The 18,423-nt window shown below is 46.4% G+C and overlaps 1 protein-coding gene across 1 annotated transcript in view; it reads right to left on the bottom strand.

Moving 5' to 3' along the window:
* Window positions 1-12,594: 12,594 nt before the first annotated feature.
* The window catches only part of PLPPR4 (phospholipid phosphatase related 4), a 36,393-nt gene continuing 30,564 nt past the window's right edge, over window positions 12,595-18,423 (bottom strand). Inside the window, exons 6-7 of the mRNA XM_088673797.1 lie at window positions 17,794-17,967; window positions 12,595-14,849 (exon numbers count right to left, since the gene is read on the bottom strand). Coding sequence (XP_088529923.1) covers window positions 13,512-14,849; window positions 17,794-17,967 — 1,512 coding nt within the window. The 3' untranslated portion in view covers window positions 12,595-13,511. The remainder of the gene's footprint in view (window positions 14,850-17,793; window positions 17,968-18,423) is intronic.

Genomic DNA, 18,423 nt, shown 5'->3' with positions numbered 1-18,423 from the left:
CCATAAAACTGCTTTTCTAAATTCCCTGGGTACTTTTTGGCTTACTAATTTAGGGCAGATATTACATAAAAGCTCCCAGCAGAGGGGTAGTTGGGGGGGGAGCTCTTTTGTAAAGGTTGGGGGTTTTTGTGTGTGTGTCTCTGGTGATATTTTAAGTATGCAACAAGGAAACATCTGCCAAGGATGGTTCTGTTTGTTTGAAATATGCAAATGCAGTATTAGTTTTATATCAGTTTAACTATCATGTTGTTGTTTAGTCGTTTAGTCGTGTCCGACTCTTCATGACCCCATGGACCATAGCACGCCAGGCACTGCCTCCCGCAGTTTGGTCAAACTCATGTTCAAACTTCAAGAACACTGTCTAACCATCTCGTCCTCTGTCGTCCCCATCTCCTTGTGCCCTCAATCTTTCCCAACATCAGGGTCTTTTCCAGGGAGTCTTCTCTTCTCATGAGGTGGCCAAAGTATTGGAGCTTCAGCCTTCCTTCAAAGAATCTTGGGAATGGTAGTTGTGGTGAGAATTCTCTGTTAGAGGTTCCTAGAGTTTCTTGCAGAAATAGTAGTGAATTGGAAAAACTTGGGAGACCATGAATATATGTGCTTCCTCAGCAGGTGTGACAAGGAAGGAACACAGACACACACACACGGCATCAAAATTTCCATTTATCTCATGTGTAGGAGCCCTTCCAGCTTGCAACTACATTATGATCAAACACAGAATCATAATATTTTCTACTCCTGACAGTAAGTTGGCTTTGTTACTTACACATCCAAAGTCTATCAGTAGCTAGTAGCATCTCCTTGGGCTGTTTTAGGGTCCTTCTCTAGATCATCACTATTTTTGGTAGGATTCATTCACATGCTGGCATTTAAAGCTGGTTTGACCTCTTGCAGGAAAGAAAACTCCTTCCCCACTCAGCCGCAAACTGGACTTTTTTTTGCAATAAGGATAGTGACAAGTAAGTACACTGGAAAGTGTGGGATAATACTTGTGTCCCACTTGCAGGGGCATAGGAAGTGGGGTGCACGGTGTGTGGTCTGCCCCAGGTGTCATCCCTGAGGGAGTGACAAAATGGCACACTGTGTGTGTGGGTGTGTGACATTTACTGCGGGGCCTGGCCCGCAGCGTGCCCGAGCCACACATCTCTCCTGGGAGTGACGCAGTGGCTCAGGGCCCCACGCTGCCCGAAATGGCAGCGTGGGGGCTTGTGTCCACCGGGTGGACTCCGTAGGCAGCTCACCGCAGCACCCCCGTGCACGGATTGCCATGCCCCCATAGGCAGATCGCCCTGCCCCTGCTGCTCCGGGTACCAGAACAGCTAGCTATGTCCCTACCCACTTGCACTGCACATTTAAAGCAGTATCATGCCACTTTAAACAGCCGTGGCTTCCATCAAAGAATCCTATGTATGAACTGTAGTTTGTTATGGGTGCAGAGAGTTATGCGAAGACCCCTATTCCTTTTATAGAGCTGCAATTCCCAGAGTTCCTTGGGAAGAGGGACTGGTTGATAAGTTGCTCTGATAATCATAGCTCATAGGGGGCTCTTCACATCTCTCTCTCTCTCTCTCTCTCTCTCTCTCTCTTAAAGGAAATATTTAATAAAAAATATTTTTTTAAAACAACGACTCACAACCCTCTTAACAAAATGTAGTTCCCAGGATTCTTTGGGGCAAGAATTGACTGTTCAAAGTGCATGATGCTGCTTCAAATATATAATGCAGATAGCAACATTGCCTAACTTTCCCATGAACAATGGAATGCTCAATAAACTACTAATATTGCCTAACCTCCCCTTAAACTTTGTTCAAACAAATCAGGATACGTGCTCAATAAACAGGTCATCTGGAAGCAATCTTCCTCTAGTTGTCCCAGAAACCTACTACTTACGTTATATCAAGGGCTGTAATCAATGTTTCATCTTCCCCTTAATTAGCAAGTATGTTGTATTGTTATATGTGCTCTTTTTGTTGCCTACATTTTTAACTTGTTAACTTTAAAATGGTGTGTGTGTGTGTGTGTGTGTGTGTGTGTGTGTGTGTGTGTGTGTGTTTTAAAAACGAGCCACAGTTCCCAGGGTTGTGAGGGAATGACTCTTAAACGAATTAAGCCTGTATTGTGGATGCTTGAAGAAAATAGTCATTTTAGCCGGAGCATCAAAACTTTCACATTAGTACTCATTACCATACAGAATGAAAAAGAGCATGCCAATTTAAATATTTAAATATCAAATATAAATATTTAAAATATAAACACTCTGCTCCTCCACACGTGGTCCTGCTAATGGCAGATAGGTCGCCAAATTTGTTTTCAAGCTTTCTCAATATGGCTTGAGCAATTCAATTTTGGTTTTCCAGATGGGGTCAACAATACCGATGGAACAGTACACGTGGCAAAAGAAAACAGCTGAGTGAAACACTTAGGGGATATGTGTTTTGGCCAGCATGTGTCACCTTTAAATCAGGGTTAACTACTGCTTCAATTGATGCATTTCATGGGGGATGGGCTCTCACTGTGTAGAAGATGGGCAGCTGACTTACAGCAAGTCAGAGCATAGAGATTTCTAGCTGTCGTGAACTGGCTGTGTAGGAGTGGTGGGAGGCACCTAGCTGGGGAACCCCCAAGGCAATGCCCATGGGAAGAAGACTCAGATTTCGGGGAGTGGTGGTGAGATGACGATGAGTGGTCAGAGGGAGAAGAGGGAGCAGACTGGGAGGGGTAATTGTCGGAAGCTGAAGAAGTAACAGGGTTTAGTGAGCAGTATGAGTCTGTGGCAGAGAGCAGTCCAGAATCAGAGACAAAAAGCAGAGGCTGGAGAGAAGGAGGACCAAGAGGCGGAGATGAGGCAGGCTGCTGAAGAGGCCAGGGAGGCCTCCCTCTCCTGCTACGACCAACTCCCCTCTCCCAGAACCAGAAGATGTATGAAGAGGGAGGAGCAAAGGCAGGCACAGTGATCAAGACTCAGAATGCTTGGAAAGGACCCAGGGGAGGAGGAGATGTAGGGAACCCCACAGCTGCCTCACAGTGGCAAGACATGCTGTGCTCACTAGGCCTGGCCTCCCGAGTTGACCTTGTTTCCTTGAATATAGAGTCAACTTCACTGACGCCGTGTGATTTATTGCTGACCTGCTCCTGGCTTCTCCTTCTGACACTAACCCAGTATTGTCTACAGTCACTGGCACTGTCTCTTTGGGATTTCAGCAGGGCATATTCCCAGCCCTACCTGGAGATGCCACTGAGCTTTCAGCGGTCTGCCTCTGCAAGGACTGCTGCCTACAGATATTTTTGGCTGTAGCATGGAGACAATCTCATGGGTGGGCACAATCTGCGTGGCGAGTCAGTACACATGGAACTGTTTGGTGCATGGTTGCAATGTGCAACTTTTGAGTTGCCTCGCTGTATTTGCTACACCCAGCGGTGGCTGGTGCCCATTGGGGCTAGTGGGGTTGGAAGGCAAGGAGGCCAACAGCAGGTGGCGCCAAAGCTAGTGACAGATGGGGTCAACTCATTCTAAGTTTGTCCCTCTCCCTGGCAATTCTGCAAGGCCAACACTCAGTTAGAAAAGGAGAAAGCTGGCAAGTGGTGCCAACCCCTGGACTTGGCATAAGCAAGAAAGCAAGCAGGTGGGGGCTGGATGTGGGCAGATGGAGGCTGGCAGAGCAGTGCTCCATTAGCAATAACAGATCAACACCCCACCCCACCCCAGTTATAACATGTGAAGTGGCCCTATGCAAGAGAGTAGGAAGAAAAGGCAACTTCTGCCCTGCTTGATTTGTTCTTGAACATAGCACAAACAGGGCTGATAAATTCTTTATTAAAGACCCATGTATATTTCTTCTGTGATCAAAACTGTAAGTGTTTCTCATACCCATTTTTGCATGCAAGTTCTTTACCCCTGTGTCAACAAGGACCTCTGCAAGGCTTAATTGCCAATGCTGCCAAATCCCCATAGAGAATATGTCTCTTTTGATACCGGTCTTCCTTTTCCTTGTTAATGCAGAAAGATGATTAAAATTTGAATTTCCATAATGCTGCAGTATAAACGGCTATTTATAAGCAGATAACTGGATCAGTTGCTATGGAAACAGAAAATATCGTGCCGAAATCAAATCAGCATAATCTAGAAAGGATCACTTCTGTTCAGGCCCGGCACCCTGTTACTTCTCTATTCATCTTCTCTGCTCCCACAGCGATGGCTGTAGAAATCCCATCACGGCCCCCACATCCCTTTCTGCATTGGTGGTCGAAGTGGGATGGGTGGGGGGTGGAACGAGAAAAATCATACTGTGGAACTAGGAGGAGGTCTGCAAATTTTGCGCTCTCTCTCTCTCTCTCTTGAGAATTGAGCTTCAGAATTTGGTTTTTGTTTCGGTCCATGAAACTGTGGGGGCTAATTCACCATTCCAAGCAAGCCATACCATAATCGCCACTTTGCAATTCTGAATGCCGATGTGCTGTCAATAAAGCTATCAAAAGAAGCTGAGCCATGTTGATATACAAAGATGGCAATGCTTGCCGTGGGCACGCCAGGCTCCTGTGATGCTGGTATGTTTCTATGGCAACAGGCCTCTTGCCTCATCACTGTAGCAACAGGTGCCTGATCCCTTTGGCAGCCAGTCTGAAAATCTGCAACAGTATTGTAATTGTATCCTTTTTGCTGGCTCACAATTTTCTCCTCTCCAGCGCTGCTAATCAGGGCCAACGGAAAGAGCCCAGATCTTGCAATCCCGCTTGGCCACATTCGGTATAAAAGGAACTCAATAAGCATTTTCTTATCTGAACCCTCATTGCACATTTTTATCAATGAATTTCTTAAAGGTGGTCTGAAAGTACGGTAATTTCATGTGGACCACCCAGAGCTCGCTGATTGCTGGAATAGTGACAAAGAATGCTTAGACTAGGATGGTCTTAAAACAAATCTACTAGGGCACTTGAGCTTTTAAGCAAGAGTGACTACTTAAAATAATTTAACAGACATTAGTTTCGCCTGACCTGTTTAGTAATCCTGAGTATGTGCTTTGGCCTTATAACACGGGGATTCTAGTAAAAGAATTGGGCTACACAATGACACACCATGCATTTAAAGCACTATTATACCACTTTAACTGTCATGGCTACACCAAATCCTGGGAACCTATAGTTTGCTAAGGGCGCTGAGAGTGGTTAGGGAGACCTCAATCCCCTCACAGAGCTCCAGTTCCCAGAGTTCTCTGGGAAGAGGAATTGATTGTTAAACCAGTCTGGAAATTATAGTTCTGTGAGGGGAATAGCGGCCTCCTAACAGCTCTCAGCACGCTTAACAAATTATAGTTCCTAGGATTCTTTGAGGGAAGCCAAGACGTGATATAATAGCGCTTTAACTGTTTACCACAGATGCAACCTATAACAGTGCAACTCTATCCGTGCCTGCTGTGAACTCAGTCCTGCTGAATTTGGTGACGCTTTCTCCCAGATAAATGAAGAAACTAATGCTAAAACTTTGAGAATATCAAATTCTGTCATTATATCCTTTAATCTTCTGCGTTCTTCTGCATTGTTAAGGGCTCTTTGTTTTTACTTAATACAAAGTGTTCACTTTACATTTTGGGAAGTCCTGTGAGAGGTCAGTCATTTTTTAATTTTACAGATGGTGCGGTCCACAGCCTGCCTGATCATGGATATACAATCTCATTTAACTGAATCAGTTGCACTGTTTGTATTCCAAACTACAAAAAAGATTCGCAAGCAATTATTACAGAACTGTTGAAGAGGTACTGGTTTTAATGTTGTCCTAAACTTGTTAAAGTTTTTACTAATTACTGAGATTTATTTATTTTTAAAAAATGGAGCTTCTTTCCCCCTTGTTGTATGAAATGAATGCCCCATGGCCACCCAGCTGTTGCAGTGACTTGAGATCCATTTCCCCAGGTCATGAGAGGGGGGACAGCTAGCAATAGGAACCTCCTTTTTTAAAAGCACAACAAAACTGCACAACACCTCCTGCATACATCAGGGATGTTGTAAGGAAGATTTTCCCATGGAAAGCTACTTATTTGTCCAGTGTGATTTAGGAGATATATTCTAAATGAGTATGTTTAGGCATTTCGGTGAGTATAGATCTCAATGGCAGCAGTGCAACACCACTAAGAACTTTGTAATATCACTTTCATAGAATGTGAAGTCAAGGCAACCTGCTCATTTGCACAACTCCAGCCTAGGTTCCCCTCTATGTGCCCCACACCTTTGCCAAATCTCTGCAAGGTTGTGACAGCCCCTAGAAACAAATTCAGGGGGCAAACAGGGAGAGGGGAGAGTCCTGTTACTCAAGTGCAAATCTTTGCACTGATGGGATGTGTTACTCAGTGCCACTTTGGATACAACCCCTGGTACCGTTTTCTGTGCCTATTTTAGATTTTGTGTTGCCAAGCACAACACGTAGCAAAGGAGCATTAGGAAAGGGTCCTTCTAGATACATGATCCGACACATGGCCTTCGAACCCAGGAATGCTTTAAATTGATGGCAATTATTCACAAATATCCAAGTACACAGAAGGGTTATGTTGAAGACCTTTAAGCACCACTCGTTATAGAGAGTCTGCAATTCTCCCGTTTATATTTGGTTTTTGTACCCAGAAAAATGTTGGGGCTTAGGAAACTTCTCTTTAATATTAATATTTGATTGAAAGAATTTCAATTATACATTGCATTTTTGTATATTTTTTCTTACACACATTTTTGTTCTCCCCCCCCACACTTCCCCCTTTCCGCCCTCTGTATCACTTTATTTCTTCATATTTTTGATGCCACGGCTTCATTTCTCCATATTGCTTTAAAAAATTAATTACCACATGCCCGCGTACCTGATTTAACTCAGGAAACTGATGCAGCAGACTGTGTCCCTTCAAAGCTTGTGCCATGATAAATTTGTGAGTCTTGAAAGACCTACGAGATCTTGGTTGCTTTTGCTGCAACACATGAACAGGGCTGCCCCCCCCGACCTTCTTCATCATGTGAATCTTTGTTAATGCTTTGAAATGTTCTCAGCTCATGAACTGTGCATGAATAGCTCTGTATCGTTTTGTTGTTTAATCATTACAGCACAATCTGGCTTCTCACCATTGGGACCTTGGTCTACAGCTGGCCTTGAATCCTGAACAAATGGGAGTAGCATACACTTTGTTGATCAATGCCTGCAAAAATACTTCTTTATGCAATTAATTTTCCTGTTCTGGGGGGATGACTAAGGAATGAAGCTCAGAGGCCTCCCTCCCAGGCCTGCAGGCGGAGTTATCCAGGGTTGGCCAAGGGAAGACCTCCACTGTGGATCACCTCCTCCATCCCAAGACAACATGGTCCATAGCATTCTATAGTCCTTGAGATGCCCTCCCAGAGACTATAGAGTCACACCTTTAATCTTCAGAACTGTACATGCATATTCTATTACAGGGAACCAACCAGAGGACAAATTGACAACTGTAACTCTTGCGGGACACAGACCAGATACCTCTGCTTCAATGAGGAATTTCATATTTATTTTAATGATATTAGCACAATAAACTCACACAGTAGCATTGATTCTGTAATTATTTAACAAAATACATTTATAGCAATTTACAAATAGGTTTTTTTTGTTTTCATTTTAAAACAGTGCATAACATTTTATTAGAACACAATACTTTATATAGAATTCTCATTTAAAAACATATATTGTATTTTACCCAATTTATTTGTTTTTCTTAGTAAAGCACAGCCCAACAAAGAAATTGGTGCCCGTTTTAGCGAGTAAGAAAAAACTAGAAGATGCCACCTGTCAATTTATCCGATTTGTTTGAAATTAAGGTATCAGTGGAATGTAAACAAAGGTTAATTTTATAAAAGGCTCCATAAATGATATACATGCCGGAGTCAGAGTTCCAATGTATATCTTATTATTATTATTTTGTTCTTTATTGTAATTATGTTTCTGAGAAGCCAGTATTAAAAAGAGTAGCCTTTGGCACTTCCGAGTAAAAAAAGAGTATTTTCAATATTTTAAGTAAAGAATGCAATTACAATGATTCTGCAAGTGCTTTTAAAATTGTCTGCTATTAAGTAGGAAAAGTTTAGGTAGGAAAAATAGCACACTGCACTTGAAAGGGTGCAGTGAATTTCAGAGACTTAAAAGCAACTTGTGATGCCTTTATCTATGGTAAACTAAGTAAAAGAAAGAAAACTATAAACCAGGCATCCCCAAACTGCGGCCCTCCAGATGTTTTGGCCTACAACTCCCATGATCCCTAGCTAACAGGGCCAGTGGTCAGGGATGATGGGAATTGTAGTCCAAAACATCTGGAGGGCCCAAGTTTGGGGATGCCTGCTAAACCATCGCTCCCACTAAAGCTCACTCCACACCACCTACTGCTCTTCCAGAAGGGCTATTTTCTAGTCCTTGTATTATTGCAGTTGCTTAAATTGTCATTTTCCCTTCTTAGATTACCAAGTTATTAACAACTCTATGTTCTCTCACTATATTTCTAGGTCAGCCATGATTGTGTCCTTCCCCTTCATAGGTATCTATGTGGTGTATCTAAACTAAACTACAATCCCTCATTAAGCCAAGTGTTTGCAATATTTTTTTATAAAAAAATGTGTGTGTGTGTGTGGGGGGGGAAGGTCAATACCAAGCAGATCTGCTTGGCTTGTTTTACAGTTTTTTAAAAAAATGCTTATAAATACTGTATATGGAAAACCATCACCCCCAACCCAGCTAGGTAGATCTGTATGCAGATTTTCTACACAAAACGTTGGGATCTTTGGGTGCAAGAAAGTGCTGGATATGAAAATCTGCCGGCCGGATGCCTGCATCCAGCGATCAGGGCGGCATGCTTGGTTCCTGAGCTGGATTGGGGATTTGCATGGATGGCAACCGACACAGGGTCGGTTGAAATGGGATCTGGAGATACAACTGGATACCCGGGTCTCAACATGGCGCACCCATTAGCTCCAAAAAATGGTATGAAGATCAACGGTGCCTTTGAATCTAATCCAGATGAGAAATGCTAAACCCAACCTGCTCTCTGAAGTCACTGCACATGGGGCTTTCGTTTCCGCCCGAGTCACTGCCTGCTAAATATTGTTGCACGGGACCGACATGGGGTTTTTGAGCCGTTATCTGAAGATAGCGCAGGAGAGCGTGTTTTGCAGGTATGAAACCTCAGTTCTGTCACTGTCCGGGCAAGTGTGAAAGGCTCTCAGGTAGGAAAACTGGGAATGACCTCTGTTTTAGGACCCCAGAGACTAGCTTTATTTAGATGGGGGCAAGGTGTGAATGTGTAGCTCAGCTGTGAAACCGGGTGATCTTGGGCAAATCAATATCTCAGTCTAATTTACATCACAGCTGGGGTGAGGGGGAAATGCCACTGGGCTCCTTGGCAAGGGAAACGGCTGCAATCTTATACACAGACTAGTGGATTTTAGCCCGTTTAAAAACGGGCGCTAGAGGAAGCGGCCTGCCGGGACTGGCTTGGCGGTGGCGGGTCTTCCCGCCACCACCAAGCCAGTTCGCAGCGGGGGCTTTTCGCCGTTTGCCTTCCCCTGAGGGGGAGGCAAACGGCGAAAAACCCCGCCGCGCCGCAATTCGGCTCCGGGACTGGCTTGGCGGTGGCGGGAAGACCCGCCACCGCCAAGCCAGTCCGCAGCGGGGGCTTTTCGCCGTTTGCCTTCCCCTGGGGGAGGCAAACGGCGAAAAACCTCGCCGCGCCGCAATTCGGCTCCGGGACTGGCTTGGCGGTGGCGGGTCTTCCCGCCACCGCCAAGCCAGTCCGCAGTGGGGGTTTTTCGCCGTTTGCCTTCCCCTGGGGGAGGCAAACGGCGAAAAACCCCGCCGCGCCGCAAATCGGCTCCGGGACTGGCTTGGCGGTGGCGGGTCTTCCCGCCACCGCCAAGCCAGTCCGCAGCGGGGGGTTTTCGCCGTTTGCCTTCCCCTGGGGGAGGCAAACAGCGAAAACCCCCGCCGCGCCGCAATTCGGCTCCGGGACTGGCTTGGCGGTGGCGGGATGTTTCCGCCACCGCCAAGCCAGTCCGCAGCGGGGGCTTTTCGCCGTTTGCCTTCCCTCGAGGGGGAGGCAAACGGCGAAAAACCCCGCCGCGCCGCAATTCGGCTCCGGGACTGGCTTGGCGGTGGCGGGTCTTCCCGCCACCGCCAAGCCAGTCCGCAGCGGGGGCTTTTCGCCGTTTGCCTTCCCTCGAGGGGGAGGCAAACGGCGAAAAACCCCGCCGCGCCGCAATTCGGCTCCGGGACTGGCTTGGCGGCGGCGGGAAAAAGGGGAGGAATTCCTCCTCTTCTTCCCGCCGCTGCCAAGCCAAAGCGGGCCTCCCTCCGCGCCCGCTGCCGCTTCGGCTTCCTCGGGTTCCCCGAGGAAGCGCCGTCCCATGCCGGAGGTGTGCGGCAAGGCTGCCGGGGGGGGAGCGCTTCTCTCCCCCGCCGCCTCACCGCGCACCTCCAGCATGAGACTGGGCTTCGGAGCGGCGGTTGGCGGAGCGGCAGTTGGCTGTTCCCTGTGTCCCGAGAGCACGGGTCCAATCCCTGTGTCCCTGGTTGTCCCTCCGTCCAATCCCTGTGTCTCTGGGGGACATGCGCAGTACCCCAGGGACACACGGGACATCTGGACGCAGGGACAACATGGACATTATTGTATAGGATACCTGGGAGTAAGTCCCACTGAACCCAGTGAGGTTTGTACTTCCACGAACACATGTATGTGATTGCATAATTAGATGAACTTTGTGTCTTTATACCTACTGTCTGTTTGTCTGTTATTTTATAGCACTGAGCGAGTTTTGCCCAGAAAGGCGCCCTATAAGTATTTTAAACGAACAAACAAACAAAAAGGTAAGGAGGAGGAAAATCATTAGCATCCAAAGGTTGTATCCAGTGCTAGTTTTGCTTGGAATAGACTCACTGAAAATAATGGACACAACTAATTTAGGTCCAATATTTTCAATCAATCTGCTCTGAGTAGGACTTAGCTGGGTACAACTCCAAGTATTTCGAGGTCATTGGATTCTGGATAGGTCTGCAGGTTTTTCAAATGGCAGATGCTCCTGCGACTTTCAACGTTTCTAACTGACTACTGCAAGAGGCATTCACAGAATTTGATCTTTGGGAGTTTCTGATATGAATTGATCTTATCCGTCTCTCCAGATTAATGTGGAGATTGGAATTTTGTTAAACTACAGATTTTGCACTTCTTGAATATTCTCATGCAGTTCTTGGCAAAACAGAAAGTATCAAAATACTGTATGTTTAAAAAATGTGTTTTAAAATACGCTGTAACATTTGTATCTTTTCTTTTAAAAAATCATAATTTGAGAGAAATAGGTTTTAAAAGTCACATTTAAATGTGAATTTTCATGTCAGATTTTTATAAAAGAAATAGCAAACTAATGCAGAAACATGGAAGGGACTGAGTGAAAAAATGTGAAAATGTCTCAGATAAAAAAATAGTGTGGTTTGTCTATCCCTAGATATCTCCATTAGCTACATTCTGCATGACTTAGGGCAACACTTCAGTTTACAACTGCCATAATCCCTGATCATCGGCCAAGCAGGCGGCGATTGTCATTCCAATTCCAAACCGGTCAATTTTCTCCTTAGAAAATTATCTCGGCAGCACCTCATCTCCCCAGGATGAGTTCACAGCAAGGAAAGGCTTTTCAAATCCCTAACTGAAAAGTATGTTTAATGAGAATATCCGATGAATCTAATCTGTGGTACAATACAGCACTTGTGTATTAATTTGGCTGTTGCGGGCCATTCCAAATCTCAAAATAATGACAACCCAAATGAACATTGTAGGAGTAGCTTAATGGGCATTATGTGCCAAGCCAAACAAGTGATGGAACAACGTCTTGGATTGGGACTTTTGTCTATGGCAGGCATAGGCAAACTCGCCCCCCCCAGATGCTTTGGGACTACAACTCCCATCATCCCTAGCTAACAGGACCAGTGGTCAGGGATGATGGGAGTTGTAGTCCCAAAACATCTGGAGGGCTGAGTTTGCCTATGCCTGGTCTATGGTATTAGGCCCAGAGAGATTACCAGATGTCTTGTTCTCTGACACTACCCTCATCAGGTTTGCCTTATGGGATCTTAAATAACTCAGAGGAAGGCTAAACTGCCACAGTGGCGGCAGGGATACAGTATAAAATACTGTACTTGCTTAATGCCGCCTTACTTTGAGTCTTTATGATGGCAAAAACCCACCTGGGATAGGACCTCGCAACTTAAACACCCAGTAATTTAACTGATGCTGTTTCAGGTCAACCCCTTGACCGTTTTACAAGCTAAAAGGAGGTTAAGGTAAGCGCATTAGGATCGCTTTGCATTCTTAATTAAGTTCATGTCATCTCCGAAGGCAGAGAATGTGGCTCAGGTTCTGGAGGAGGGTACAAACAGGCCCAAATCTTGTCTAGGAGGCCCTGATACCTATGGCCAATCCAGCTGATTGATTTGGAAGCCTGAATTATAATTCCCCCCCAACTTCACAACATAGTAGCAATTATCAGAGTGAAGCACTAGATAGTCAATAATGAATAAAAAATAGGAAAGATAAGCAATGAGAGAAATCGAGAAACTGTTAAAAATGAAGTGTTAATCAGTGCTCTAAGAGATCCCTGGTTGTTGTTTTTTAAAAAAGCCCATGCTGTTTCAACTAGTCCCAGATTAGCTCAATGAGAAGTGACCTCTTTGTAGCACCTGAAACTAAACAAATTTTTGGAAAGAAACAGAAAAATTAGCCAGAAGAGAAAATGTTTCCATTTTCACGGAGTATCATTCACATGTGTGTGTGTTTTTTTTTTGTTCCAGTAAACATTTCAAAGAACTACACAAAACCTTTGCAATCTTTTTAATGTGAAATACTCACTATAACGAAGCTGTCGATATTTGTCTACTCTAAATGAATGCAGCCAGCATCATATTTTCAGCAATATCACTTGGAAAGGAATTACACATCAAAACGTCATGTGTCTGTAGCAATGAACAGGTATGTAAGTTTACTAAAAAAAGTAAAAGTAAAAGTAAAGTTAGAATCAGCACCGACTTGTATTAAATTTTGGTGCAAAACCCGCAAAGGTGAAGTACGACACTGATAGAGTACACCTTTTGCCCCTCGTCCTTAGACATATATAAATCAAAAAGTTGGCACATTCAGGAAATAAGGTGTCTGTATTTAAGATTGCTGTTTTTGTTGACATTGTTCCCATTGGAAAAACATTTTGAGTCTGGGGGGAAAGAAAAACCTGTTAGGAAACACCCCGCTCAATAGGTTCTTGCATTGTGCTTCCCCTTCCCCCTCCACTGGCAACATGAAACCCACAAATTCATGCACAATCACTACACATCAGCAACATCCAAAAATGGCCAGGCTGATGGTCGATATTTTGGCACATCAAGAATATTTCGGCATCAGCTCAAATAACAGAGAGAGCACAAAGCTAGTACCAAACGGTGTCGGATTGTCAGAGGCATGGCTGGGCGGAAACACCGAGCCTCATTCTTTGTAAGCTCTTGTGGGGGATGTGCCCTTGTAGAAGATGTTCCTGGTGTTCTCGGGGCTGCTTCCTCTTTCAGGAATCAAAATGATATTACCTTTCCTTCGAAGCGTAGAATCACGGCTGGAGGAAACGGACAGGGTCTCTGAGCCAATCTCGCTGCCTTCCACTGGCGTGACCCTGATGGTCGTCATCCCGTGATGGTGGTGCTCGCTGTTGTCGATGTTACTTCTTTTCCTGTCCCCGGACCCGTAACTGTCTTTCAAAGATTCACAGCTCTCCGAGTCTCTGTTGAGATCATTGAGCTCGTACGTCGGACGAAGGCTTCCTTTCTCGGGAGCTTTCCATTTCCAGGAGCCACTTCCTTCCCCTTCCGACGGCATCTGAATGATGGGCCTGTTGTTTTCGGGGTGGGCTTCGACCCGCACGATGCTGCTCGGCTCGTGATCCGTCAAGGTTTTGTATCGGATGGAGCCCGTGCAGGTGACGGTGCTGCCGTCGGAGCTCTTGGGGCTGCCCTGAAGGACGCCTTGCTGCTTTGACATGGCGATGACCTGCATGATCCTCGGCTGGCTGTTGCTTCTGCACCCGACAGTCTTCTCGGCGGCTTTCAGCCACTTAGCTCGGGCGGAGCTCGTTTTGGGAGACGTGTTCACATTCTCCTGCGTCTCTTCGGGGATATGGACAAGCTGCGAAGAACCCGGCCGTGACTGAATAGAAACTCTGGGCCCACCAGAAAGGCCAACGCTATTGCAGCCTGGCATGCTGCCGGGCTGAATTTTCAGGTACTGACTGGGAGGCCCATGGTGATCGCCATTGACGCCAACTCTGGACGGCTCAGAGCTACACCTCATTTCAATTGCTCGAGGTGGTGACTGCCCAGAATCTGTCTCTATCACCTGCAGGGACAGCTTCCGGCTTTCATTCTTGTTCTTCCACTGGGACAGAAGCTGTTTGGAGCGGGCAGAATCCATAGATGCATGGATGGTTGCATTCCGGCGAGCCGACTCTTCCATTGCAGGCGTGTTGGCTCTCGGCAGCGTGTTGCTGAAAGTCACCATGTTCTCCTTCCCCATCGGACTTCGTGGCGTTATAATTTCCACGTCGGCATTTGCCCTTTTGAGGTTGGTCAGGGAGCCAGTTTCCCTGTGGTTCCTGTTCAACATACTCTCGGCATGGTGAGGGGGGATGACGTCGTTGCCGCTTACGTTTTTCCCTGGTAAAATTCTGCTGGGATCTTGGCTCAGGTCAGTTAAAGACCTCAACGGTTCTCTGTGTGGGTTCTGGTTGAACATATTGTCTTCGCTCGGCAGGAAGTTCCCCACAGCATACAGGCCCTGGTGTTGGGAGAAGAAAACAAAACACAGGATCCCATTATGAAAAATAAATATTTGGACGTTATTGACATTCAGTGATTGTGTGTGCAGAAGCTAGCATGAGAATCCACTTTATGAAGCCTTGGTTCTAATATGTCTTGAGAGACCAACACAGACAAGCCAACAAATTGCAGGACATTTCTGGAAATGTCGCCTTGAGATATTTTAAGATTCTGAGCATGCCCAGTGAGATTCTGTTCCCCACCGTGCTCCAAACAACAGGCTTCACCAATTGTTTTGAAACATCCCACAATTTAAATTTCAAAAGTTGCTTGCCAGATGCTCCTGGGCAAGAAACATCGGCCTTTCAAAGCCCTTGCTGGGTGCTTGGGTTAAGCCAAACAGCCCTCTGAATCTCGACCACTGTGGGAAGCATCCGTTGATGCTTCAACATAGCTTACCTCCAAATCAAAAACCATTTTGATTTTGTGTGCATCATGTTCTAATCTAAACAATGTGACTTAAAATGAAAAATGAAAATGAAAAGGAATGGAAATAAAAGCAATAACCTACTAGAAATGCTATCAATTACTGTTTTAAGTTTGTGGTAAGGTGATGATTTCTCATCATAATTCACCAGTAAATGAGTTAGAACAAAAATTAATCCGAGGCAAGTTATCAATGTTGCTGAACATAAATTTCAAAGAATTCTCAAAAGATTATTTTTCTTAATGTAAATACTGCCATTTCCTATTCATATTCAGCTTGGGGGTAACTCCTGTCCCTCACACTCAATTTTACAGTCACACCAGCCTGATTTACTGATCCTGGCCTCCACCTGATTAGTTTTCTGCTCAAAGGTTATGCCCTTTCTGTTGCTTAATAGCCATGCAATGCAATATCTTGGCGAGAGACAAATTCATCAGTTTCAAATCAATCTGTGCAGAACCTCAGCAGGAGCTGGAGCTTCACTCTATTTACACATTCAGTGGTCCATTAAAAAGAAAATGCATTGCACTCTCCAAGAACAAAAACAAGTCTCAAGTTTGAAGAATGCCAAGTTCATCATGCGTGTACTCCAAATGGGCTTTATAAATGATATAAGGCTGCTACAGCTGCTCTTATCTATTTTAATGGTAGAAGTGTTCAGGAACTTGTCTCTATGTGTGTTGGGTGGTGGTTTTAGGCTGACTTCCCCCAACTTGGTGCCTTCAAGATGGTGGGACTACCACTTCCATCAGCTTGAGTCAACACAAGTGTGCGGTCTAGGACTCATAAGAGATGGGAAAATGTCTGAATGTGTTTACATGCCAGAGACCAGAGGCGCCAAGTTTCAACCAACATATCTGCCAGGAGCAAGCAAGTGGGTGAGGGAGCTCAGCTGCTCAGTCCGCCAGCCCTTGCTGTTGGGAATTGACAAGTAGGAGGCTGGGCAGGCAGGCAGGTAGGCAGGCACCATGGTGGCTTTTCTTGTACTTGCTGTGTGCAATGCCTGCCTGGGAGCTGACTGTCCAGTGCTGAAGGTGAGCCTTACCACCATGCAGGCCCAGTGGCACTTGCTGCTGCCTCTGCTGCCTCCCAAGGTAAGGTGCTGGCCTCACATTCACCTTCGGTCAGTCTCTGTTGGGCTGCTAATGCTGGGGGCATCCTCTTCCCAAGCCCCTGTAGGGTGATGGGAGCATGGGCATAGGCAAGGGGGGGCAGGAGGGGGCAGTTGCCCCCCCTAGAAGCAGGGCCGCTGGCCAGCCTGCCCCACTGCCCGCTGCCGCCCGGTGCCGTCTCCCTTCTCCGTGGCTGGCTGTGGGGCGGGTGGAGAGAAAGCCCCAGAGCCACGCAAAGCGTTTGGCTGGCTTTCCCTCCGCCCGCCCCACAGCCAGCCAGGGAGAAGGGAGACGTCCCTTCTAGCCGGCTGGCTGCGGGGCGGGTGGAGGGAAAGCCAGCCAAATGCTTTGCGTGGCTCTGGGGCTTTCCCTCCACCCGCCCCACAGCCAGACGGCTAGAAGGGACGTCTCCCTTCTCCCTTGCTGGCTGTGGAGCGGGTGGAGGGAAAGCCAGCTTTCCCTCCACCCGCCCGAGTGATCGCGGAAGGGGAGGAGGGGATCGGAACAGCCCGATTTCGGGCTGATCCTGGCGCCCCCTCGCCCCTACCGATTGCGGAGGGGGTCGGAGCAGCCTAATTTCGGGCTGATCCTGGAGCCCCTTGCCCCTGAACGACCATGGATTTCCTTGCCCCACTGTGGCCCCTCCCCCGTGCCTTGGCCCCACCCCTTGCCCCTTGCTCCCCCTAATTTTGATCCTGGCTACGCCCCTGGATGGGAGGAGGACTTCTCTTGGAGGCGGGTGTGTGTGGCTCAGACCAGGGTGGCTGCCTGAGGAGGTTGAGGGAACACTCCACAAGGGAGGCTGTTCGAAAAGGGTAATGGGCTGCCAGCTTTGCAGTCGAGGGTGACATAACTGGGCCAGAGCTGCCAAGTTCTGGATTGAAAAATATGGGACCAGCAGCAGCACGGCACCGGAAGGTGCTTCTATACAACTTCCAGACATGCGTAGAAGCAACTTCTGGTGCCGCTCTGCCCATTTCCAAAATGTCCGCAGCGCCAGAAGTCGCTTCTACGCACTTCCGGACACATGGCCGAAACATGGCCGCCGGCAGGAGCTGCTTTCCGGGGGATTTACAGGATATAAATCCATTCAGGAGACCATCGGGAAACGGTAAGAAAAAACGGGGTACTTGGCAGCTATGAACTGGGCTTCTAAGGCTCAGAGCGCATTGCCTCACAGGGGAGCCGCAAAAAAAGAAAGTTGGCCAAGGGAGCCATGGGCTCAAAAAGGTTGAAAACCTCCCTTCTACAGTACCGTGCAGAACAGAATCCATTACAAATAAAAGTGAAACACAGTATTTCTTATTTGTAGGGCATTTAGCTCCCCAAACGCAGGCATCTCTGCACACATCCAGTCTACTTACCAAGTACAGGGCAATTCCGCCTCCAATTAAAAAGCCACAGTAAACATCAACTGGGTGGTTTTTGTACTGGGTGATGCGAGTCAGTCCACATATAATCCCACAGATGATAAATGCGAATACTAGAAGCGGTTTCAGAAGTTTAGAGGAGTCGGTTAACGTGGAATTGAAGTACATCTTTAAAAAAAATACAAAGAAAAAGCAATTTAGTTAAATCTTCCAGATGGGATGGTTTGCTTTCTTGTTTCCTTATTGAGCTAGTAATGTGCCTCTCCTTAGGCCTGAAAGGTCCATAGCTTTTCATCCTGAGCTTTCGCTTTGAACTCCATGGGGTTCAGAACGTGGAAAGTTTGTAGAATCATAGAGTTGGAAGAGACCACAAGGGCCATCCAGTCCAACCCCCTGCCAAGCAGGAAACAGGAAATTAATCACATACTTCTCAACACTTTTCGGTTTCATTCATTTGATGTGGAGGTTGGAGGTATCTGATCTGCATTAATGTGAATTGGTGGCATTTTAAGAAGTACTTGACTTATTCTGAAATTAAAAAAAAACCAATTTCATAAAAAATTACCCTCTAATTTCAGCCCTGATTTCCGATTTTTTTCTGTTTCAGGCCTCCCTAAATAAATA

This window comes from Zootoca vivipara, chromosome 7, assembly GCF_965207765.1.
Source record: "Zootoca vivipara chromosome 7, rZooViv2.hap1.1, whole genome shotgun sequence".
NCBI lineage: Eukaryota > Metazoa > Chordata > Lepidosauria > Squamata > Lacertidae > Zootoca > Zootoca vivipara.
This window is presented reverse-complemented; position numbering and strand designations above follow the sequence as displayed.